This window comes from Ornithorhynchus anatinus, chromosome 5 (genome assembly GCF_004115215.2).
Source record: "Ornithorhynchus anatinus isolate Pmale09 chromosome 5, mOrnAna1.pri.v4, whole genome shotgun sequence".
Taxonomy (NCBI): Eukaryota; Metazoa; Chordata; class Mammalia; order Monotremata; family Ornithorhynchidae; genus Ornithorhynchus; species Ornithorhynchus anatinus.
Genome location: NC_041732.1, coordinates 5,157,378 through 5,174,826, shown reverse-complemented (window position 1 = coordinate 5,174,826; position 17,449 = coordinate 5,157,378). Strand labels below are relative to the sequence as shown.

The following is a 17,449-nucleotide window of genomic DNA, read 5'->3' as shown; positions in this document are numbered from 1 at the left end:
GGTCACACAGCAGACAAGTGGCAGATACTGGGATTAGATCCCATATATTGTACTTTCCCAAGCGCTTAGTTCAGTTCTCTGCACACAGTAAGCGGTCAGTATATACGATTGAATTAAGGTAGCTAGGCTGGAAGCTCGTGGTGGGCAGGGAATGTGTTTATTGATGTAGGGTACTTTTCCAAACGCTTAGTACAGTGCTCTTCACACAATAAGTGCTCAATAAATACGAATGAATGAATGAATGAATGTAGCTAGGCAGTAAACTCGCGGTGGGCAGGAAATGTGTCTTTATTGATGTAGTGTAATAATAATAATGATGGCATTTTGTTAAGCATTTACTATGTGCAAAACACTGTTCTAAGCGCTGGGAGGGATACAAGGTGATCCAAGTGCACTTTCCCAAACGCTTAGTTCAATGCTCTGCACACAGTAAGCGCTCAGTAGATAATAATAATAATAATAATAATGACATTGTTAAGCACTTACTATGTGCGAAGCACCGTTCTAAGCGCTGAGAGGGATCCAAGGTGATCCAAGTGCACTTTCCCAAACGCTTAGTTCAATGCTCTGCACACAGTAAGCGCTCAGTAAATAATAATGGCTTTTGTTAAGCGTTTACTATGTGCGAAGCACTGTTCTAAGCGCTAGGGGGGGGTTTACAATAATTATAATGATGGTATTTGTTAAGCGCTTATGTGCCAAGCACTGTTTTAAGCGCTGGGGGGCTACATGGTCAGGTTGTCCCCCGTGGGGCTCACAGTCTTCGCCCCCATTTTCCAGATGAGGTAACTGAGGCCCAGAGAAGTGACTTGCCCCAAGTCAGAGAGCTGAGAAGCGGCGGAGGCGGGTTTCCCCTCCCCTCAGCACTGTGCTCATTTGCTTATTTGTATATATCGTTATTACCCTATTTATTTTGTTAATGAGGTGTCCATCCCCTTGAGTCTATTTATTGCTATTGTTTTTGTCTGTCTCCCCCGATTAGACTGTGAGCCCGTCATTGGGCAGGGATGGTCTCTATCTGTCGCCGAGTTGTCCATTTCGAGCGCTTAGTCCAGTGCTCTGCACAGAGTAAGCGCTCAATAAATACTACTGGATGAATGGATGAATATCTGTTGCCGAATGGTCCCTTCCAAGCGCTTAGTCCAGTGCTCTGCACAGAGTAAGCGCTCAAGAAACCCTATTGAATGACTATCTGTTGCCGAATTGCCCATTTCCCGCGCTAGGTCCAGTGCTCTGCACAAAGTAAACGCTCAATAAATACTACTGGATGAATGAATGACTCTCTGTTGCCGAATGGCCCATTCCAAGCGCTTAGTCCAGTGCTCTGCACAGAGTAGGCGCTCAAGAAGTACTACTGATTCGAACCCACGGCCTCTGCCTCCCAGGCCCGGGGCTCTCTCCACTGAAGCCACGCTGCTTCTTAGCAGCGGGTGCGGATGCATGAATGGATGAATGAATGGATGGATGCATGCCTGCCTGCATGAATGAATGACTGAAGAGAAGGGTCGCGAGCTCCGTCCGTTAGGCGCCCGGTGGGGGGGGGGAGGGGAGCCACCCTGGCCGCCGCCTCACCGGAAGCGGAAGTAGAGACCCCCGACCCTCCCCCTCCCCCCCCCCCCGCGGGGTCACAACCGGGAGAGGGAGAGAGCCGGAGCGAGGGGAGACCCCCGTCGCCGCCGCCGCCCCCGCCAGGTGAGGGAGCCGCCATCCCCTCCCCCCCTCCCCCCCCCCCCCGTCCTCGTCCGAACCCGGGCCCACAACCCCCCGCGGCCCCCAGAAGCCCCCGCGCCCCGGGCCTCGCCCCGCTCTCAACGCCCCCATCCTCAAGTTCGGGCGCCCCCCACCCTCAAGTCGCCCCCCCCCCAGATACCCCCCAAGTCTCCCTTCTCCAGCCCTCCCACCCTCAAGCCCCCCAAAAGCCCCCCTCAAGTCTCCCCCTCCAGCCCTCCCCCCTCAAACCCCCTGCCCTCAAGGCTCTCCCCTCAGGCGCCCCCCCACCTTCATGCCCCCCCCAAAGCCCCCCTTAAGTCTCCCCCCTCCAGCCCTCCCCCCTCAAACCCCCTGCCCTCAAGGCTCTCCCCGCAGGCGCCCCCCTACCTTCATGCCCCCCCCAAAGCCCCCCTTAAGTCTCCCCCCTCCAGCCCTCCCCCCTCAAACCCCCTACCCTTAAAGCTCTCCCCTCAGGCGCCCCCCACCTTCATGCCCCCCCCAAAAGCCCCCCTCAAGTCTCCCCCCTCCAGCCCTCCCCCCCTCCAGCCCTCCCCCCCTCAAACTCCCTACCCTCAAGTCTCTCCCCTCAGGCGCCCCCCCCACCTTCATGCCCCCCCAAACACCCCCCTCAAGTTTCCCCCCTCCAGCAAGTCTCCCCCCTCAGGTGCCCCCCTACCTTCCAGCCCCCCCAGACACCCCCTCTCAAGTTTCCCCCCTCCCACCCTCAAGTCCCCCCCAGACAGCCCCTTCAAGTCTCCCCCCTCAGGTGCCCCCTACCTTCAAGCCCCCCCCCCCCCGACACTCCCTCTCAAGTCTCCCTCTTCCAACCCTCACACCCTCAAGCCCCCCAACACCCCCCTCAAAAGTCTCCCATCTCCAGTCTCCCCTCTCAGGCACCCCCCCCCCACCTTCAAGCCCCCCCCAGGCACCCCCTCAAGTCTCCCCCCTCCCACCCTCAAACCCCCCTTCCCTTAAGTCTCCCCCCTCAGGTGCCCCCCTACCTTCAAGCCCCCCAGACACCACCGCTCAAGTCCCCCCCTCAGGTGTCCCCGCTCAGGACTTCCCCCTCAAGGTCCCCTTCCCTCAGGCCTTCCCCCTGAAGCTTTTATCCTGGTCTCCACCCTCAAGTCCCCCCTTCAAGTGTCCCCTCCCCCCAGACACCCCCTTCCCTTGGGTCTCCCCCCTCAAGCCCCTCTCTCCTCAAGTCTCTTCCTTCAAGCCCCCCTGCTCTCCAGCCTTCCCCCTCAGGCCTCCCCTCTCAAGCCCCCCCTTCCCTCAAGTCTCCCCCCTTATGCTTCCCCCCACCCAGGTCCCCTTTCCTTCAGCCTCCCCTCACTTAAGACCCCCCATCCTTTCCACTTCACCTAGGCTCCCTTCCCCTTAGCCCCTCCTCTCCGACCTCCATCAGACCAGTTTCTATCCTCCCACTCCTGTTTTGCTGTCCCCCCCCCACCATCCCTTTTCTTCTCTCCCTGCCAGCTCTCCCCACCCTCTGAGCCTCCAGTCCAGCTTATGTAATGGCCCAGTTTGGGTCCACATGCCTTGCAATGGGGCCCTGGAGAACTCCCCCGAGGGGAAGAGAGGGTCGGTTGGGTGGAAACACAGAAAGGGGGAGAAGCCTCAGCTTCCGATGACTGGATCCAGCCGAGGGGAAGGGAAAAGGGCCGAGGAAGGAGGCCAGGGCAAAGCGGGGTGGGCAGCAAAGGGTCTTCATGGGAATCTGAATTGGGGTCAAGCATGCAGGGCAGTGGAGGAGAAGCAGCCTGGCCTAGTGGAAAGAACCCGGGCCAGAGATTCAGATTAATAATAATAACAACAATAATGGTATTTGTTAGGCACTTACTATATGCTAGGCACTGTGGTGGATACAAGCAGTTTGGGCTGGATACAGTGCCTGTCCCACATGGTGCCCACAGCCTTGTTCCCCATTTTACAGAAGAGGTAACTAAGGCCCAGAGAAGTGAAGTGACTTCCCCAAGTTCACACAGCAGACAAGTGGCGGAGCTGGGACTAGAACCCATGACCTTCTGATTCCCAAGTCCGTGCTCTATCAACTAAGTTCTAGTCCTGGCTCCGCCACTTGTGTGCTGGATGACCTTGGGCACTTTACTTCTCTGGGCCTCGGTTCCCTCATCTGCGAAATGGACATTCAGTACCTGTTCTTCCTCGTACATAAACTGTGAGCCCCAAGTGAGTCTGCCCCTCTGCTTAATACAGTGCTTGGTGTATAAAACCCACTTCACAAGTACCACTATAATTATTATGTTATTACTATTATTAATGGTGGCCTATCAGGAAATAGTACCGGTGACTGGTTGGGGGATTATGACCCTCCTCCCTGTCCCTGCTCCTTTCATCCGGGGAGCCTGTTTGGTGGCAGTGCTGGAATACTCAGCTATGGCACTTCCTGGGGACTCCGCCGGCCCCGGACAGGTGTGTGGGTTTGCCCCATGGTCAGGGTCTCCCTGCCCTCTTTGGAAGACTCCACCAGTATTCACCATCCCGGGCCTCAGATGGCAGCATATCTCATCACCTTCTCTGTTGTGAGGTGAAACCCCACTCTCCAAGTAGTGGTGCCCCATTTCATCCTTGGACAAGATGAGAGACTGTAGGGTAAAAAGCGCCCTGTTGGAGAGCGGAGGGGCATTTGCTGAGGCTGAGGTGGGTGTGGGTATATCTGCGCAAAGGGCACAAAGTATGGCACTTGGCACAGAGTAAGCCCTTGACAAACAACACAGTTATTTTGAAGGGTCTATGGCAGTGCATCACTGGTATGTTTGTGTATATGTGTGTGTGTGTGTGTGTGGTGTGGGTGTCCTTAGTGCATCCCTGTGCTGCTCCTTCCCACAAGTGAAAGTCTCTTGATTGTTGCCTGGCAACCCTCACGCCTGGGGTGGGGCTCAGGGCATCGTGGTTGGTTAGCTGATGCCCCTCCCCTTGGGAACGGCACCCCCCCCTTCCTCCCCTGTCCATCTCCTTTTCTTCCACCGTCCCCTTCTGAGAAATCCAGGTCCCAGTCCTGGCCAGAGGCAGCAGCAACTGGACCTCCTCACCCACCCCAGGTACTGGTTCCAGAGTGAGCACACTGGGGCTCCGGAGGGGAGGGAGGAGGTGGAGGAATCCGTGCCCCCAGAGCATCTGGGAGAGTGGGCTTCGGCCCCATGGGGGAAACAAGACGCCTGGGTTCCGGCACCGGCCTGGAAGGATGGAATGGTGATGGTGGCGAGGGAGGGGCTGGGGCCTGTGCCTTCGGGGGAATCGAGTTCAAATTCTGGCATGGTCTTGCGTCTTTCTCACCTTATGATCTTCTGCCGACAATTTTCTCTTCTTTCTAGTGCCTCGTCAGGTCCGGGGGGCAGAGTTGGGGGGCCCCTTGGGAGAGATTCAGGGACCACTTCCCCAGCTAATTAGATAATTCCCCTCCCACATTCAAAATGGCCTAGAATGGGGGGGTGGGGGGGTCCAGAAGGAGGCAGGTGCTGGGGAAGAAGTCCTGAGGGTTGAGAGGAGGGGTCCTGGAGGCCTGTGCGGTGAGCGACGCGTGGTGTTGTGCGGTGAGCGACGCGTGGTGTTGGGGGTACAGTTTGTCAAATAGGGGCAGGATCTGTGAGGAAACACAGGAAGTCAGAGAGTAAAGGGGGATGGGGAAAGGGGCAGAAGCCGGGTCTGTGGCAGCGACTCAGTTTTCCCTCACCCCGGACATCGGTGTGCCCCAGCCTGCAATCCGCCCACTCCCCGCTGTCCCTCGAGCCCACGGACCCCATCTGTGGCCGGAGGGGATTGGTGCCCTGAGCCTGGGCGGGCTCCACTGTACGAGGCTTCTCTCAGGAGTCCCGCCACCTGGCACAGCTGCTCTGAGCTCCTACAGCTCCCATAAGGCTGGAACTGCTCATGCTTCCGGGAGCTCTTTGCCACCCGCCCCCACTTCCCCTTGCCAGATGGTGGAGAGTCGAACCCTCTGGAGAGGAAGAGCTGAAGGGTGAGACAGTGAGAAGCAATCAATCAATCCGTCGTATTTGTTGAGCACTTACTGGGTACAGAGTGTTGTACTAGCGCTTGGGAGAGAACAGTAGAATAAAGTTGGTAGTCACGTTCTCGACCCACAAGGAGTTTACAATCTAGAAGAGGAGATACATGTTAAAATAAATATGAAAGGGAAAATGGGAGGGTATAGAGTGTATCCCTCTAAGTGCTGTGGTGGTGGGATGAATATCAAGGTCTTAAGGGGTACAGATCTAAGTGTGTAGGTGACACGGAAAGGCAGGGGATTAGGAGAAATGATGGCCTAGTCAAGGAAGACTTCTTGGAGGAGATATGATTTTCGTAGGGCTTTGAAGGCAGGGAAACTGATAGTCTGTCAGAGAGGGAGAGGATGGGAATGCTTTCTCCTCCAGTGGCCTGTCGCCGCCCGGGAAATCCCTCATGGGACATCCTGACCTTGGGAAAGGGACTCCAAGGTAACTGGAGTCCAGGAGTTGAGGGTGGGGGAGTCCATCTGAGGAAGCAGAGGGAGAGGGGAGGGCTCCGCCTGCCATTCCCAGCAGGCGAAAGACACGCTAGTGCTCTCCGGCCTCTCCCTAGGGAGAGGAAAATAGTTGCCTAGAAAAGCCAGGCTGAACTGCGATGGTTTCCAGGGTGGGGCCAGAGGGCTCAGGGAAGGAGGGATCGCTGTGCGGGTAGGAACTTGGGGATTTCATTGTCCTGGGATCCTGATCCCCCTCCATCTTGGCCTTCCATATGGGAGTCCGTGCTGTGGGTGGAGGTGGGAAGAGTGGGAAGCAGGCAAGGGACACATTAAGAGGAGGCCATTTTGGTCCCCATGACCCCCACTGAGGTACCAGGTGAACTGACCTGCTGTCAGTTCCCAGATGTGGGGGCGGAGGGTGATGGGGTGTCACTCACTCATGTTTATTGAGCACTTACTGTGTGGAAAGCACTGTACTAAGCACGTGGTAGAGTACAGTATAACAATAAACAGACTCATTCCCTTGCCCATGATGAGTGTCAAAGAAGCAGCTTGGCTTAGTGGAAAGAGCTCAGGTTTGGGAGTCAGAGGTCATGGGTTCTAATCCTGGCTCTGCCACTTTTCAGCTGTGTGACTTTGGGCAAGTCACTTGACTTCTCTGGGCCTCAGTTCCCTCATCTGTAAAATGGGGATGAAGACCTTGAGCCCCACGTGGGACAACCTGATTACCTTGTATCGACCTCAGCACTTAGAACAGTGCTTGACACATAGTCGGCGCTTAACAAATACCGTCGTTATTAGGTTGGGGGCAGGGCCTGCAGCTAGGAAGTCCAGGGCCGAGGCCAGGCCTCCCTCCCTCTGTCCCCAGGTTGTCCGGTTCAGCCCCCAGTGACACGGTGCCCCCTGGCCAGAGTGGTGCCTGCCCCCTCGCCAGGCCCCAGCCCCAGGTTTCCAGGCCCTCCTGCCCGGCCTATCCGGTAGGGAACGTTTGGCCGGGAAGGCAGATGGCAGGTGGTCTGGAAGAGACGATTCCCAGGGCACGATGAGAGTCTGAGCTGCTCAGCTCCGAAGAACAGAGCTGTGCAGGAGGACTCTGAGAGCTGGCCTGAGGGGGGTATAGCTGAGCGGCCTGAGTTGGTAGCTGGCCAAGAAGTGACAGTTTAAACTGCCTGGTTATCTTCCCTACTAAGCCTGTGATTACCAGTCATAAAATCAGCCAGCCCTTTAGCTTCCAGGCCCCCAAACCCCCGCTATGGAGCTGCGATGAAGCCCCTCTCCTCCCCCTTCCTGGAAGGGTCAGCATCTGGATTGACCAACCGGACCTGGATGTAGGGTAATCCCTGCCTTTCCCGACTTTACAGGGCTGTTGTGTGGGAAAAACTGACCCGAATAATGAGGAAATGTTTGGGGGATGAAAGTGCTTCATCTAGAAAATCAAGTTGGTGTTATTTTTTTCATCCCACCAACTACAACTTACATCAGTGTCTACAACAGTGTAGTCAGTCAGTGATATTTACTGAGTATTTACTGTGTGCAGCGCATTATACTGAGTGCTTGGGAGAGGACAATACAACAAAGTTGGGAGTGTAAGCTCCCTTGAGGGCAGGGATCCTAAGTTCTCAGTGCTCTGCATGACGCAGGCACTCAATAGTGAACTGTATTTATTGAGCGCTTACTGTGTGCAGAGCACTGTTCTAAGTGTTTGGGAGAGAGCAGTATAACAGACACATTCCCCACCCACAACAAGCTTACAGTCTAGAGGGGGAATCAGATGTTACTATAAATAAAATTACAGATGTGTACATAAGTGCTGTGGGGTTGGGGTTATGACTAAAAGGAGCAAGTGGGGTGATGAAGAAGGGAATGGGGGAAGAGGGAAGGCCTATTAGAGGAAATGTGCCTTCAATAAGGCTTTGAAGTGGGGGAGAGTCATTATCTGTCTGATAAGAGGGAGGGTGTTCCAGACCAGAGGCAGGAAGTGGGGGAGAGATCGGTGGTGAGATAGACAAGATCGAGGCTCAGGGAGAAAGTTAGCATTAAAGGAGCCAGGTGTGCAGGCTGGGTTGTAGTAGAAGGGTAGCCAGTGAGGTAGGAGGGGGCAAGGTGATTGCTTTAAAGGAGATGGTGAGGAGCTTCTGCATGATGTGGGGGTGGATGGGCAGCCACTGGAGGTTCTGGAGGAGTGGGCAAACTTGATCTGAACATTACTGTAGAAAAATTATCTGGGCAGCAGAGTGGGGAGAGACAGGAGGCAGGGATGGAAGGAGGTTGATATAGTAATCAAGGCGGGATAGGATAAGTGGTTGGACTAATATGGTAGCAATTTGGATGGCGAGGAAAAGGTGGATTTTAGCACTGTTGTCGATCTGTTTTATGTGGGTTGAGTGAGAGAGAGGATAAGGCCAAGGTTATCGGCCTGTGGGACAGGAAGGATGGTGGTGCCATCTATAGTGATGGGAAAGGACAGGGTTTGGATGGGAAAATAAAGACTTCTGTTTTAGACATGTTAAGTTTGAGGTGATGGGAGGACATCTAAGTAAGGATATCTTGAAGGCAGGAGTAAATGTGAGATTGCAGAGAGGGAGAGAGATCAGGGCTGGAAATGTAGATTTGTTTGTCATCCGCCTAGAAGTGGTAGTTGAAGCCATGTGAGTGAATGATTTCTCCAAGGGAGTGGATGTAAATGGAGGATAGGAGGGAACCCAGAACTGAAACTTGAGGGATACCCACAGGTAGGGGGTGGGAGGCAGAAGAGGAGTGCGCGAAAGAGACTGAGACTGAGCAGTCCGAGAGATGGGAGAAGAACCAGGAGAGGACACTTGTCAGTCAAGTCGAGTGTGGATAATGTTTCCAGAAGGAGGGAAGGGTCAACAATGTTGAAGGCAGCCGAGCAGTCAAGGAGGATTAGAATGGAGTAGAGGCCGTTCGATTTGGCAAGAAGGACATCATTGATGACCTTGAGAGGATGGTTTCTGTGGAGTGAAGGGGAGGGAAGCCAGATTGGAGGGGGGGGCGTCAAGGAAAGAATTGGAGGAGAGGAATTTGAGATGGCGGGTGTAGACACCTCACTCAAGGAGTTTGGAGAGGAATGGTAGGAGGGAGATGGGGCGATAACTGGAGGGAGCAGTGGAGTCAAGGGAGGATTTTTTAGGATAGGGGAGACATAGACATGTTTGAGAGCAGTGGAGACGAAGCCACTGGGGAGGGAACAGTTGAAGATGGCAGTTAGGGAAGGAGAAAGGGGTCAGAAACACATGGGGATTTTGAGAGGAGACAGAAGATATCTTGAGATACTGCTGGGAAAGATGGGAGAATTGAAGAAGGGGCAGGGGAGATTTTAGGGAGATCATGCCTGATAGTTTCAATTTTCTCAATAAAGTAGGTGGCCAGATCATTAGGAGCAAGGGATGGGTGAAATCAGGGGGGGACTTGGGGTTTGAGGAGGGAGTTAAATACGCCTGGAACAACTGCTAAGGGCAATGGGAATGGATATCAATAAGAATGGAGAGATAATTTTGTCAGCCAGAGGAGAGGGTAGAGTTAAAAAAAAAAGTAAGGATAAACTTGAAGCGGATGAGGTCGGCCTGATATCTAGATTTCTGCCTGCAGCGCTCAGCGGCTGGTGCACAACAGCGAAGGAGGCAGGCCGTGGAGGTGATCCAGGGCTGTGGGTTACTGGTACGAGATCGACGGAAGGATAAGGAAGTGTGTGAGTTGGGTTCAGTAGAGAGGATGGTGTTGAGAGCATCAATCTGTTCATCAGGGGAAGGTTGTTTGGGTATGGAGGATAGATAGTTTTGTGAGTTAGGGAACGTGAGCTCCTGCAGGGTAATTGGAAGACCTGGGACCTGGGGCCTTGGCATCAGATGCCCCCCCCCCCCCCCGAGACTAGCAGTGGCTCACCTGGCCCCAAGTTTCAAGGGGCAGGATGAAAGCCACGGGATGGGGAATGTGCTCTATTCTTCCTCCTCCTTCTCCCATTTCCCCTTTCCCCTCCCACATCTCTCCCCTCCCGTCCCCCAACCAGGTGGCCCAGCCCTGTGGTATTTCCTGTTGCCCCATCAGGTAGTGCTGGCGGATGTGTTGGGACTGGGGCCACCAGAACACTGTGCCCCCTCCACCTCCACCCACCCTGGGGCATTTCCGTGTGTCGTGTGTGGGCTGACGTGGTGACCTAGACGCTGCCAGCTCAGCCGAAATGTCAACAGAAACCGGGACAGATCCTGGGGTGTGGTGGGAGGGACTCAGCCCAGGCTTCGGGATATGGGAGGGAAGGGGGCGGGCACAAATGGGAGCCAGGCCCCTGGTGCCTATGCACAGCCTCCTTGGAGAACTCTATGGCAGGGTGGGGACAGGACGGTTCTCCCCTCTCTGGTGGAGGGAGTGGGGACGGGCAGTGGGCAGGAATGAGGGAAGATGACTGGGTTCTTCCATTCTCTTCCAAAGTGACTCCTTCTGCCTCTTTGAGCCTCAGTTTCCACCCCCTTGTCCTCCTCCCTGAAGGAGAACGAGGACACTATTAAGACCTCCAACCAGAGTGCTTGTGGGGTCCCGGACCCTCCCCCATGGCTTCTAGAAACAAGCCTGGAGCGCAGGGAGGAACCTGCCCAACGCATCGGAGAATCTGATTATCAGCTTTTTGTTTCCTGCCAAAGGTGTCTCCTGTTTTGGGACGGGCTGGTGTGGGTGGGACCCCAGGCCGAGGAGGCCCAGAGAAACAATCTGCTCCTGTCCCCCAGGCCTGCCCAAGAACAACCACTTCCTTCTCCCTCCCCCCAGCCCCTACCGTTCCCCCACACCCCCCAGGTCTCGGCGGCTTTGTGACTGGAGGGGAAGTCGGCACAGGGTAACCCCGGCCTTGTTTCTCTCCAAAAATACACACGACGTTGCTGGGCATTTTTATTTTTAGGCCAACAGAGCTGCAGGAAGGGGGATTTGGTATGCGTGTGTGGGTGTGGAGGTGGGGGGTCAATCATTGTGCTTCTGTACAGGAGAGGGGATGCGTGGGTGGATGGACCGCCCAGGGGAGAAGAGAGCAGGGAGCCCCCCATTACCGAGCGGGGCCGTGAGGCGAGGGGGAGGGAGCCCACCGGCCCCCTGTTCTGGTTCGGTTCAGAGCTGGAGTCCTCAGGGCCCCAGGTCGAGGGGAAGTTGGAGGTGGTGAGAGGGCAGACTTCCTTAGCGAATCCTTAGCGGGACCGCTGCAGTCTTCCCCGGTCTGGGGTGAGGGTGCAGGTCCCTTGGCGTTTGGGAGGGGCATCCCTTGGAGCCTCGAGATAGTCGGACATGGGGGACTGTGCCCACACCTCCCAGCCCCACCCATGGTTCCCTGCACCCGTAGGGCCTCAGTTGAGGAGAAGGAACTGAAGCAGGGAAAGCCCCCTGTCCTTCCGGGGGCCCCCTGCCTTGCTGGGGCTGCTTGCCAAGCCGGGGGCTGGGATGCTGAACTGGCCGGTCTGGGAGATAGGCCGGCCTGGGGTGGGAGGGTGGTGGCAGGGCCCAGGAGGGCAGGGCTCCTGGGTCCAGAGACGGTAGAAGTGCCAACCGCTGGCCATGGGGGGAGGAGATGTGAAAGGCTGTGTATATGTGGTGTGTGTGTGTGCATGAATGTTTACACACGTGCATATGTGTGCACCCCTGCCACCTCCCCCCACCCAGACACACACCCCATCCTGCTTGGGGAGTTGTGGGGGGGAACTGGGTTTGACCTTCACCCCCACTGTCTTCATCCTACTTAACTGGCTCAGCAGGTTCCTCCCCTTTCTTTGTTTTCCAGGTAAATTCCATCCTCCACTGGGCCAGAGGGGCCCTGAGGGTAGGGAGAAGGGGCCCCTCTGCCTCTCTTCTCCAGGGCTCCCTCCTGGGTTGGCAGACCTTCTGCTCCCAGGTGCCCTCTTGCTTCCCTCTGCTCCTGGGTTGCCCTCTGTCCTGCTATGGCAGGGCAGCAGCTGGTTGCCCATCCCCAGCTTCTCCCAGGAGGATGGGGGCAACTAGGACCCGGGTGGCCTCGCCACTCTGAGATAGGGACACCAACCTCAAAGGAATTCTCCCCGCCCCTTCAGGCTCCCTCCCAATTCTGCCTCCCCCCAACGGAGAAGGGACTGGAATGGTGGGGCACAGAAAAGCAGGGAGGGGGGGAGGACGGAGGGACAACTGTGATTGGCCAGCCCTGGTCCCGTTCTTCAGGGGAAGACTCAAGTGCTCATGTTTCCAGGGGTCAAGGAGCTCACAGTTTACTCAGCTCCAGAGAGCCAGTGTCCAGAGGGAGCTGCCAACAGCTGGGGTGAGCTGGGAGGAAACGGGGCACCCCGAGGGGCAGGGAGTTGGGGGTCACCGCTTCCAGGATGGGTCAGAAGCTCAGGCTGGTAGGGGTGGTCTCTTCAGAGAGCCTGTAGCTTCCCCGCCACCCCCCATCACCTCCACTTCTCCTTGTGAGTTCAAAGCAGGGCCCCCTTGGGCGCTGGAGAAACCGGGCTGCACTTATCGAGGGTTGGGTGCAGGGGCCCAGGACGCAGGGATCAGCCCCACAGGGTCCCACCACCATCCCTGGGTCCTCCCTCCCCCTCCAGCCGCCGCACCTGCCAGCAGGTCATTCCTGGGCTCCCCAGGAGTACACCGGGAGTGGCAAGTCCTCCAGCGAACCTTCCCCCTTCTCTCCACAGGTTCTCCCGGCCAGATCCCAGAGCTGAGCCCCCATCTGCCAGTAGGACGTGTTGTCTGTGGGCCAGCCACAGGGGGGTGGGTGATGGGGCAGGGGGGACAGAGCTGAGGCTATCAGCGCTGCCCCCCGGCCCCCCGGCATGCCCATGCTCCCGGCCAGAGCCCGCATCCTGCTGCTGCTGGCGGGACTGCAGCTGGTGCTGCTGGCACTGCTCTCCCGCGAGGGGTCCCGCCGTCGCGTCACCTACTTTCTGGGCATCTTCACCCGGGGCGGGGGCGGGGCCGGAGCCAGGGAAGCTCTGCCCAGGGGCCGCCACCACAACGCCTCTAGACCAGGAGATGTCTACGCCAACCTCAGCGTCCTCCTGCGGCCGCCCGGGAGGCCCACAGAACAACTGCCCTACTGCCCCAAGACCTCGCCCTACCTCAGTGAGGAGGGGACCGCTGCTGGGGGAGGGGCCGGGGCGGGGGGAAGAGGAAAGCTGCCTGACAAGACTAGAACCAGGAAGCCCCCTCAGCCTTGCACCCAGGGCATCGTCCCGCGTGGGGCCAAGGGAGGGCACGGGCAGGGCTGATGTTTGCTTACCCCCAGACGGTAGAGTGGGGGTGGGGCTTCTTGACCGTTCCCCACCTCCTTTTTCCCCCCCTAGCCTCCCCACAGTCTGGTCTTTGGGTCGGGGGCTTCTGGACCGTTCCTCACCTCCCTTTGCCTTCCGGTTGGGCCCTCAGGTGGCCCCCTACGGGTGACGTTCCCCCCCGGGCTGATGCTCCAGGATATCGTGCAGAGGAACCCCCTGGTGCAGCCAGGGGGCCAGTACCAGCCCCCGGACTGCGACCCGCGACACCGCACGGCCGTGATCATCCCACACCGCGGCCGGGAGCAGCACCTCAAGCTGCTGCTGTACCACCTGCACCCCTTCCTGCAGCGCCAGCAGCTCCGCTACGGCATCTACATTGTCCACCAGGTGCTCTGCCCCACCCCACCCTGCGACCACAGGGCCCCCTGCACCCCCACCCCATGGTCCCCCCCCCGAGTCAACCCAGCAATAGTGTGGGCTGAGCACCTACTGAGGGCCGAGCACTTGAGGGACTTTGATAGGAGAGATAATCTCCACCCTCAAGGAGCTTACAATTTACAGCGGTCTCTGCTGGTGACAGTGTCGGGTCCCGGCCGCCCCGCCATCCGAGCTCCCACCTTGTCCATCTCCCTGCCTGGAGACCTAACACCCCTGCTCTCCCTCGCCAGGCCGCCAACTACACCTTCAATCGGGCAAAACTGCTGAACGTGGGCTTCCGGGAGGCCATGAAGGACGAAGACTGGGACTGTCTGTTCTTCCACGACGTCGACCTCATCCCCGAGGACGACCGCAACCTGTACACCTGCGACGCCTTCCCCAAGCACGTGGCCATTGCCATGGACAAGTTTGGCTACAAGTGAGGCTCCTGTGAGGGTTGGGGGGTTGGCCGAGGGGAGCCGAGAACCCATTGCTTACCCCTCCTGCCGGGCTCCTGGGAATGGGGGTGACCGGTGTTGACCAGGGTCCTGCAGGTCGCAGAGATGGAGGTGGGGGGAGGCGCCCCAGGTCCATGGGCCTCAACTCGCAACTGAGGCGGGGTCCCCTAGGACCTGGGGCAGCTGGTGGGGATTTTCCATGGGGGTAGGGGGACCGATAGCGTGGGGGCCACTGCGGCCTAGGTGTGCCTTAGGGAGGGATGGCTCCTGTTGGAGGTAGGCAGCTGAGAGGTAACTACCGGGCCCCCTCCCTTCCTCCTTCCTTTCCTCCCGCCCACCGGAGCCAGCCGGGGTGGGACCCGGGGGCCCGGACGGTGACTGGGGTCCGAAGGCCACCCTTTCCTCTCTCCCCCCAGGCTTCCGTACAAGTCGTACTTCGGCGGTGTGTCCGCCCTGAGCCCTGAACACTACATGCGGATGAACGGCTTCCCCAACAACTACTGGGGCTGGGGGGGCGAGGACGACGACATTGCCATCAGGTGGGGGCCGGATGATGTCCTCACCCTCGGGGTAGTGGAGGGGGATGAGGCGCTACATGGCCATCGAGTGGGAGCTGGGAGAGGTGAGGGGATTATGAGGTAAGGGCCTGGATGATGATATTGCCGTCAGATTGGAGCTGGAGAGGGGGAGGGCTGTGACAACTAGTCAGAGGTAGAGGAGAGAGACGGCAAGTAGGACATGGTGGGGAGCGGGGCGCCAGGGGTGGGAGGGGGGAGAATTGGGCCGGGGTCTCAGCCTGCCGGCCCCCCCAGGGTGGCGCTGAGCGGGATGCTGATCTCTCGGCCGTCGATGCAGCTGGGTCGTTACCGCATGATCAAGCACGGGCACGACAAAGGCAACGAGCAGAACCCCAGAAGGTGAGTGTGGCCGGGGACCCCGGGTCGGTTGCGGGGAGGAGGACGGGTCTGTGGCCCCCTCCCCAATCCCTTCCCTGGTGCCCATCGGTTGGGGCCAGAGCGCCCTCTTCTGGCTGCTTTTCCTGCCCGGGGCTGGAGGATCCTGCCAGGCTGGAAGTAGGCCTGAGCTCACTTTGGGACAGAGAGCTCAGACCCCAGAGAGCCAGAGGGCTGGGGCTCCCCAAATACAATCATCTTCCCACTACCCCAAATCCCGTGTCCCTCTCATTCATTCAATAGTATTTATTGAGCGCTTACCATGTGCAGAGCACTGTACTAAGCATTTGGAATGGACAGTTCAGCAACAGGTAGAGACAGTCCCTGCCCCATAACAGGCTTCTCCCTTTCCCTGGCAGCTCTGTCTTATTACCAACATCTGTTGGGGGGCGGGGAGGGGGGAGCAGGAAGGTTCAGGTAAGCCGTCCCCGGGCGGGCCACCGTGACCCGACCTCCCTCCGTCAGGTTTAACCTTCTGGCCAAGACCCGGCGGACGTGGCGCCAGGACGGCATGAACACACTCGAGTACACGCTGCTCACCAAGAAGCGGCAGCCCCTGTACACCAACCTCACGGTGGACATCGGCACCGACCGTGGTCCCCGGACCCGGTCCTGACCCCTCCCCTCCCACCCCCCGCGACCGCTCCACTGGCCCTTCCTGGCCCCTGCAGACCAAAGACTCCCCAGAGTTGGCGGGGGGTGGGGGAAGCGTGGCCCCCTCCTCTCCCAGCGGAACTTGGGCCGGAAGGACTGGGAGGTGGGAGGCTCTGAGCTGCAGCGTCCTCGCCCTCCCTTTGTTTCCATTCGGTTTCTTATTAAAGTGCAATTTATTTTACTCTCCGATTGCCACCTCTGCTGCTTCTTCCCCAACTCCACTCCAGGTTCCAGAGAGCCCCACCCCGACGTGCGGCCAAGGCGAGGTGGAAGACTGGGGTGACCACTCTGTACCCTGCTCCCTGCCTCGTTCTGGGAGCCATTGGGTTGGACTCTGAACTGCGGCCGCTCCCTCACGTGGGTGGGGGGCAGGTGGGGACTCTGTCCCACTTCCCTCCCAACGCCAAGCCTCTTAGCTGGGTGAAGATGGGTGAAGATAGAGGTGCCAGGGCTCCTCTGCCAATACCCCTCCAATCTCACGGCTGTATTTTGGGCTTCCTGTGGCCCTGGAGATGGGTGAGGAGCAAGCAGGACTCCTTCTGGAAGTGGTGGGAGAGAACCTCTGATTGCACCCTAGCTGACCACCTTGGTCCATCATTCTCCACCGCCAGGCAACCAGCCGGGGCTGAGTCTCGGGGGTGAGGGTGGATCAGGCGCACAGGGGTCAGTGGGCAAACTGTCTAGGAAAATTTGGTCCTCCCCTCTCCATCCCCTCCCTGGGTCTCCAGGCACAGGCCTTAGGGTCACTAAGTCTTGAAGTGTTCAGATTTCCTCAAGAAGAAGAGGAAACATCTCCCCACGGGACCAGGTCTGCCCCCCCGAACCACATACATGCGCCCACACACACACACACACGTCCCACACACACCTCTGACACCTCTCCCCAGCCGAGGTCGGAGCTGGAAAGGAGAAATTCAGCTAAGTGCTAACACCCTCCAGGGCAGGCCTCCCAGCCCAATCCAATAAAGAAGCAGCATGGCCTAGTGGAAAGAGCCCGGGCCTGGGAGTCAGAGGACCTGGGTTGTAATTCTGGTATTGCCATTTGTCTGCTTAGTGATCTTGGGCAAGTTACTTCACATCTCTGTGCCTCAGTTCATTCATCTGTAATATGAGGATTTAAAGCTGTGTGCCCCACAAGGGACATGGAATGTGCTCAAACTGATGGCCTAGCCCTGGCAGGAAGTAAGCTATCCTGCTATCCCGGCCTCAACCAGCCTCCTGGAGCCCCGGGGCAGAGAAGACCAGCCAATCCCTCCCTCAAGGGACCCAACAACCATCTACGAGCGAGTCGACCATCCTGGGTGCCTTGGGGCACGCTTCGGTCCCCCAAAACGTCCCGAACAAATTGGAAGCTGGGGAAACGGAGGATCCCGTGTGATTCCGAAGTGGAGGTGAATCAATCAATCGTATTTATTGAGTGCTTAGTTCAGAGTACTGTAATAGTAACTGGTATTTGTTAAACACTATGTGTCAGGCACTGTACTAAGCGCCTGTGTGGATACAAGCAAATTGGGTTGGACGCAATCCCTGTCCCGCATTTTACAGATGAGGTAA

The 17,449-nt window shown here is 57.7% G+C and overlaps 1 protein-coding gene across 4 annotated transcripts; it reads left to right on the top strand.

Moving 5' to 3' along the window:
* Nucleotides 1-1,646: 1,646 nt before the first annotated feature.
* On the top strand, nt 1,647-16,081 carry LOC100075607 (beta-1,4-galactosyltransferase 3-like). 4 transcript variants are annotated; one of them, XM_029066745.2, is made up of 8 exons: nt 1,669-1,692; nt 12,390-12,458; nt 12,838-13,264; nt 13,565-13,800; nt 14,082-14,269; nt 14,705-14,827; nt 15,101-15,205; nt 15,707-16,081. In XM_029066745.2, exons 3-8 carry the CDS (start codon nt 12,976-12,978, stop codon nt 15,855-15,857), a joined length of 1,092 nt encoding a protein of 363 aa, XP_028922578.1. In that variant the 5' UTR covers nt 1,669-1,692; nt 12,390-12,458; nt 12,838-12,975; the 3' UTR covers nt 15,858-16,081. The 4 variants fall into 4 exon arrangements, with proteins under 4 accessions (XP_028922579.1, XP_028922578.1, XP_028922580.1 ...); XM_029066746.2 differs by lacking the exon at nt 12,390-12,458 and having other exon boundaries at nt 1,647-1,692; XM_029066747.2 differs by lacking the exons at nt 1,669-1,692; nt 12,390-12,458 and adding an exon at nt 4,722-4,772.
* Nucleotides 16,082-17,449: the final 1,368 nt, after the last annotated feature.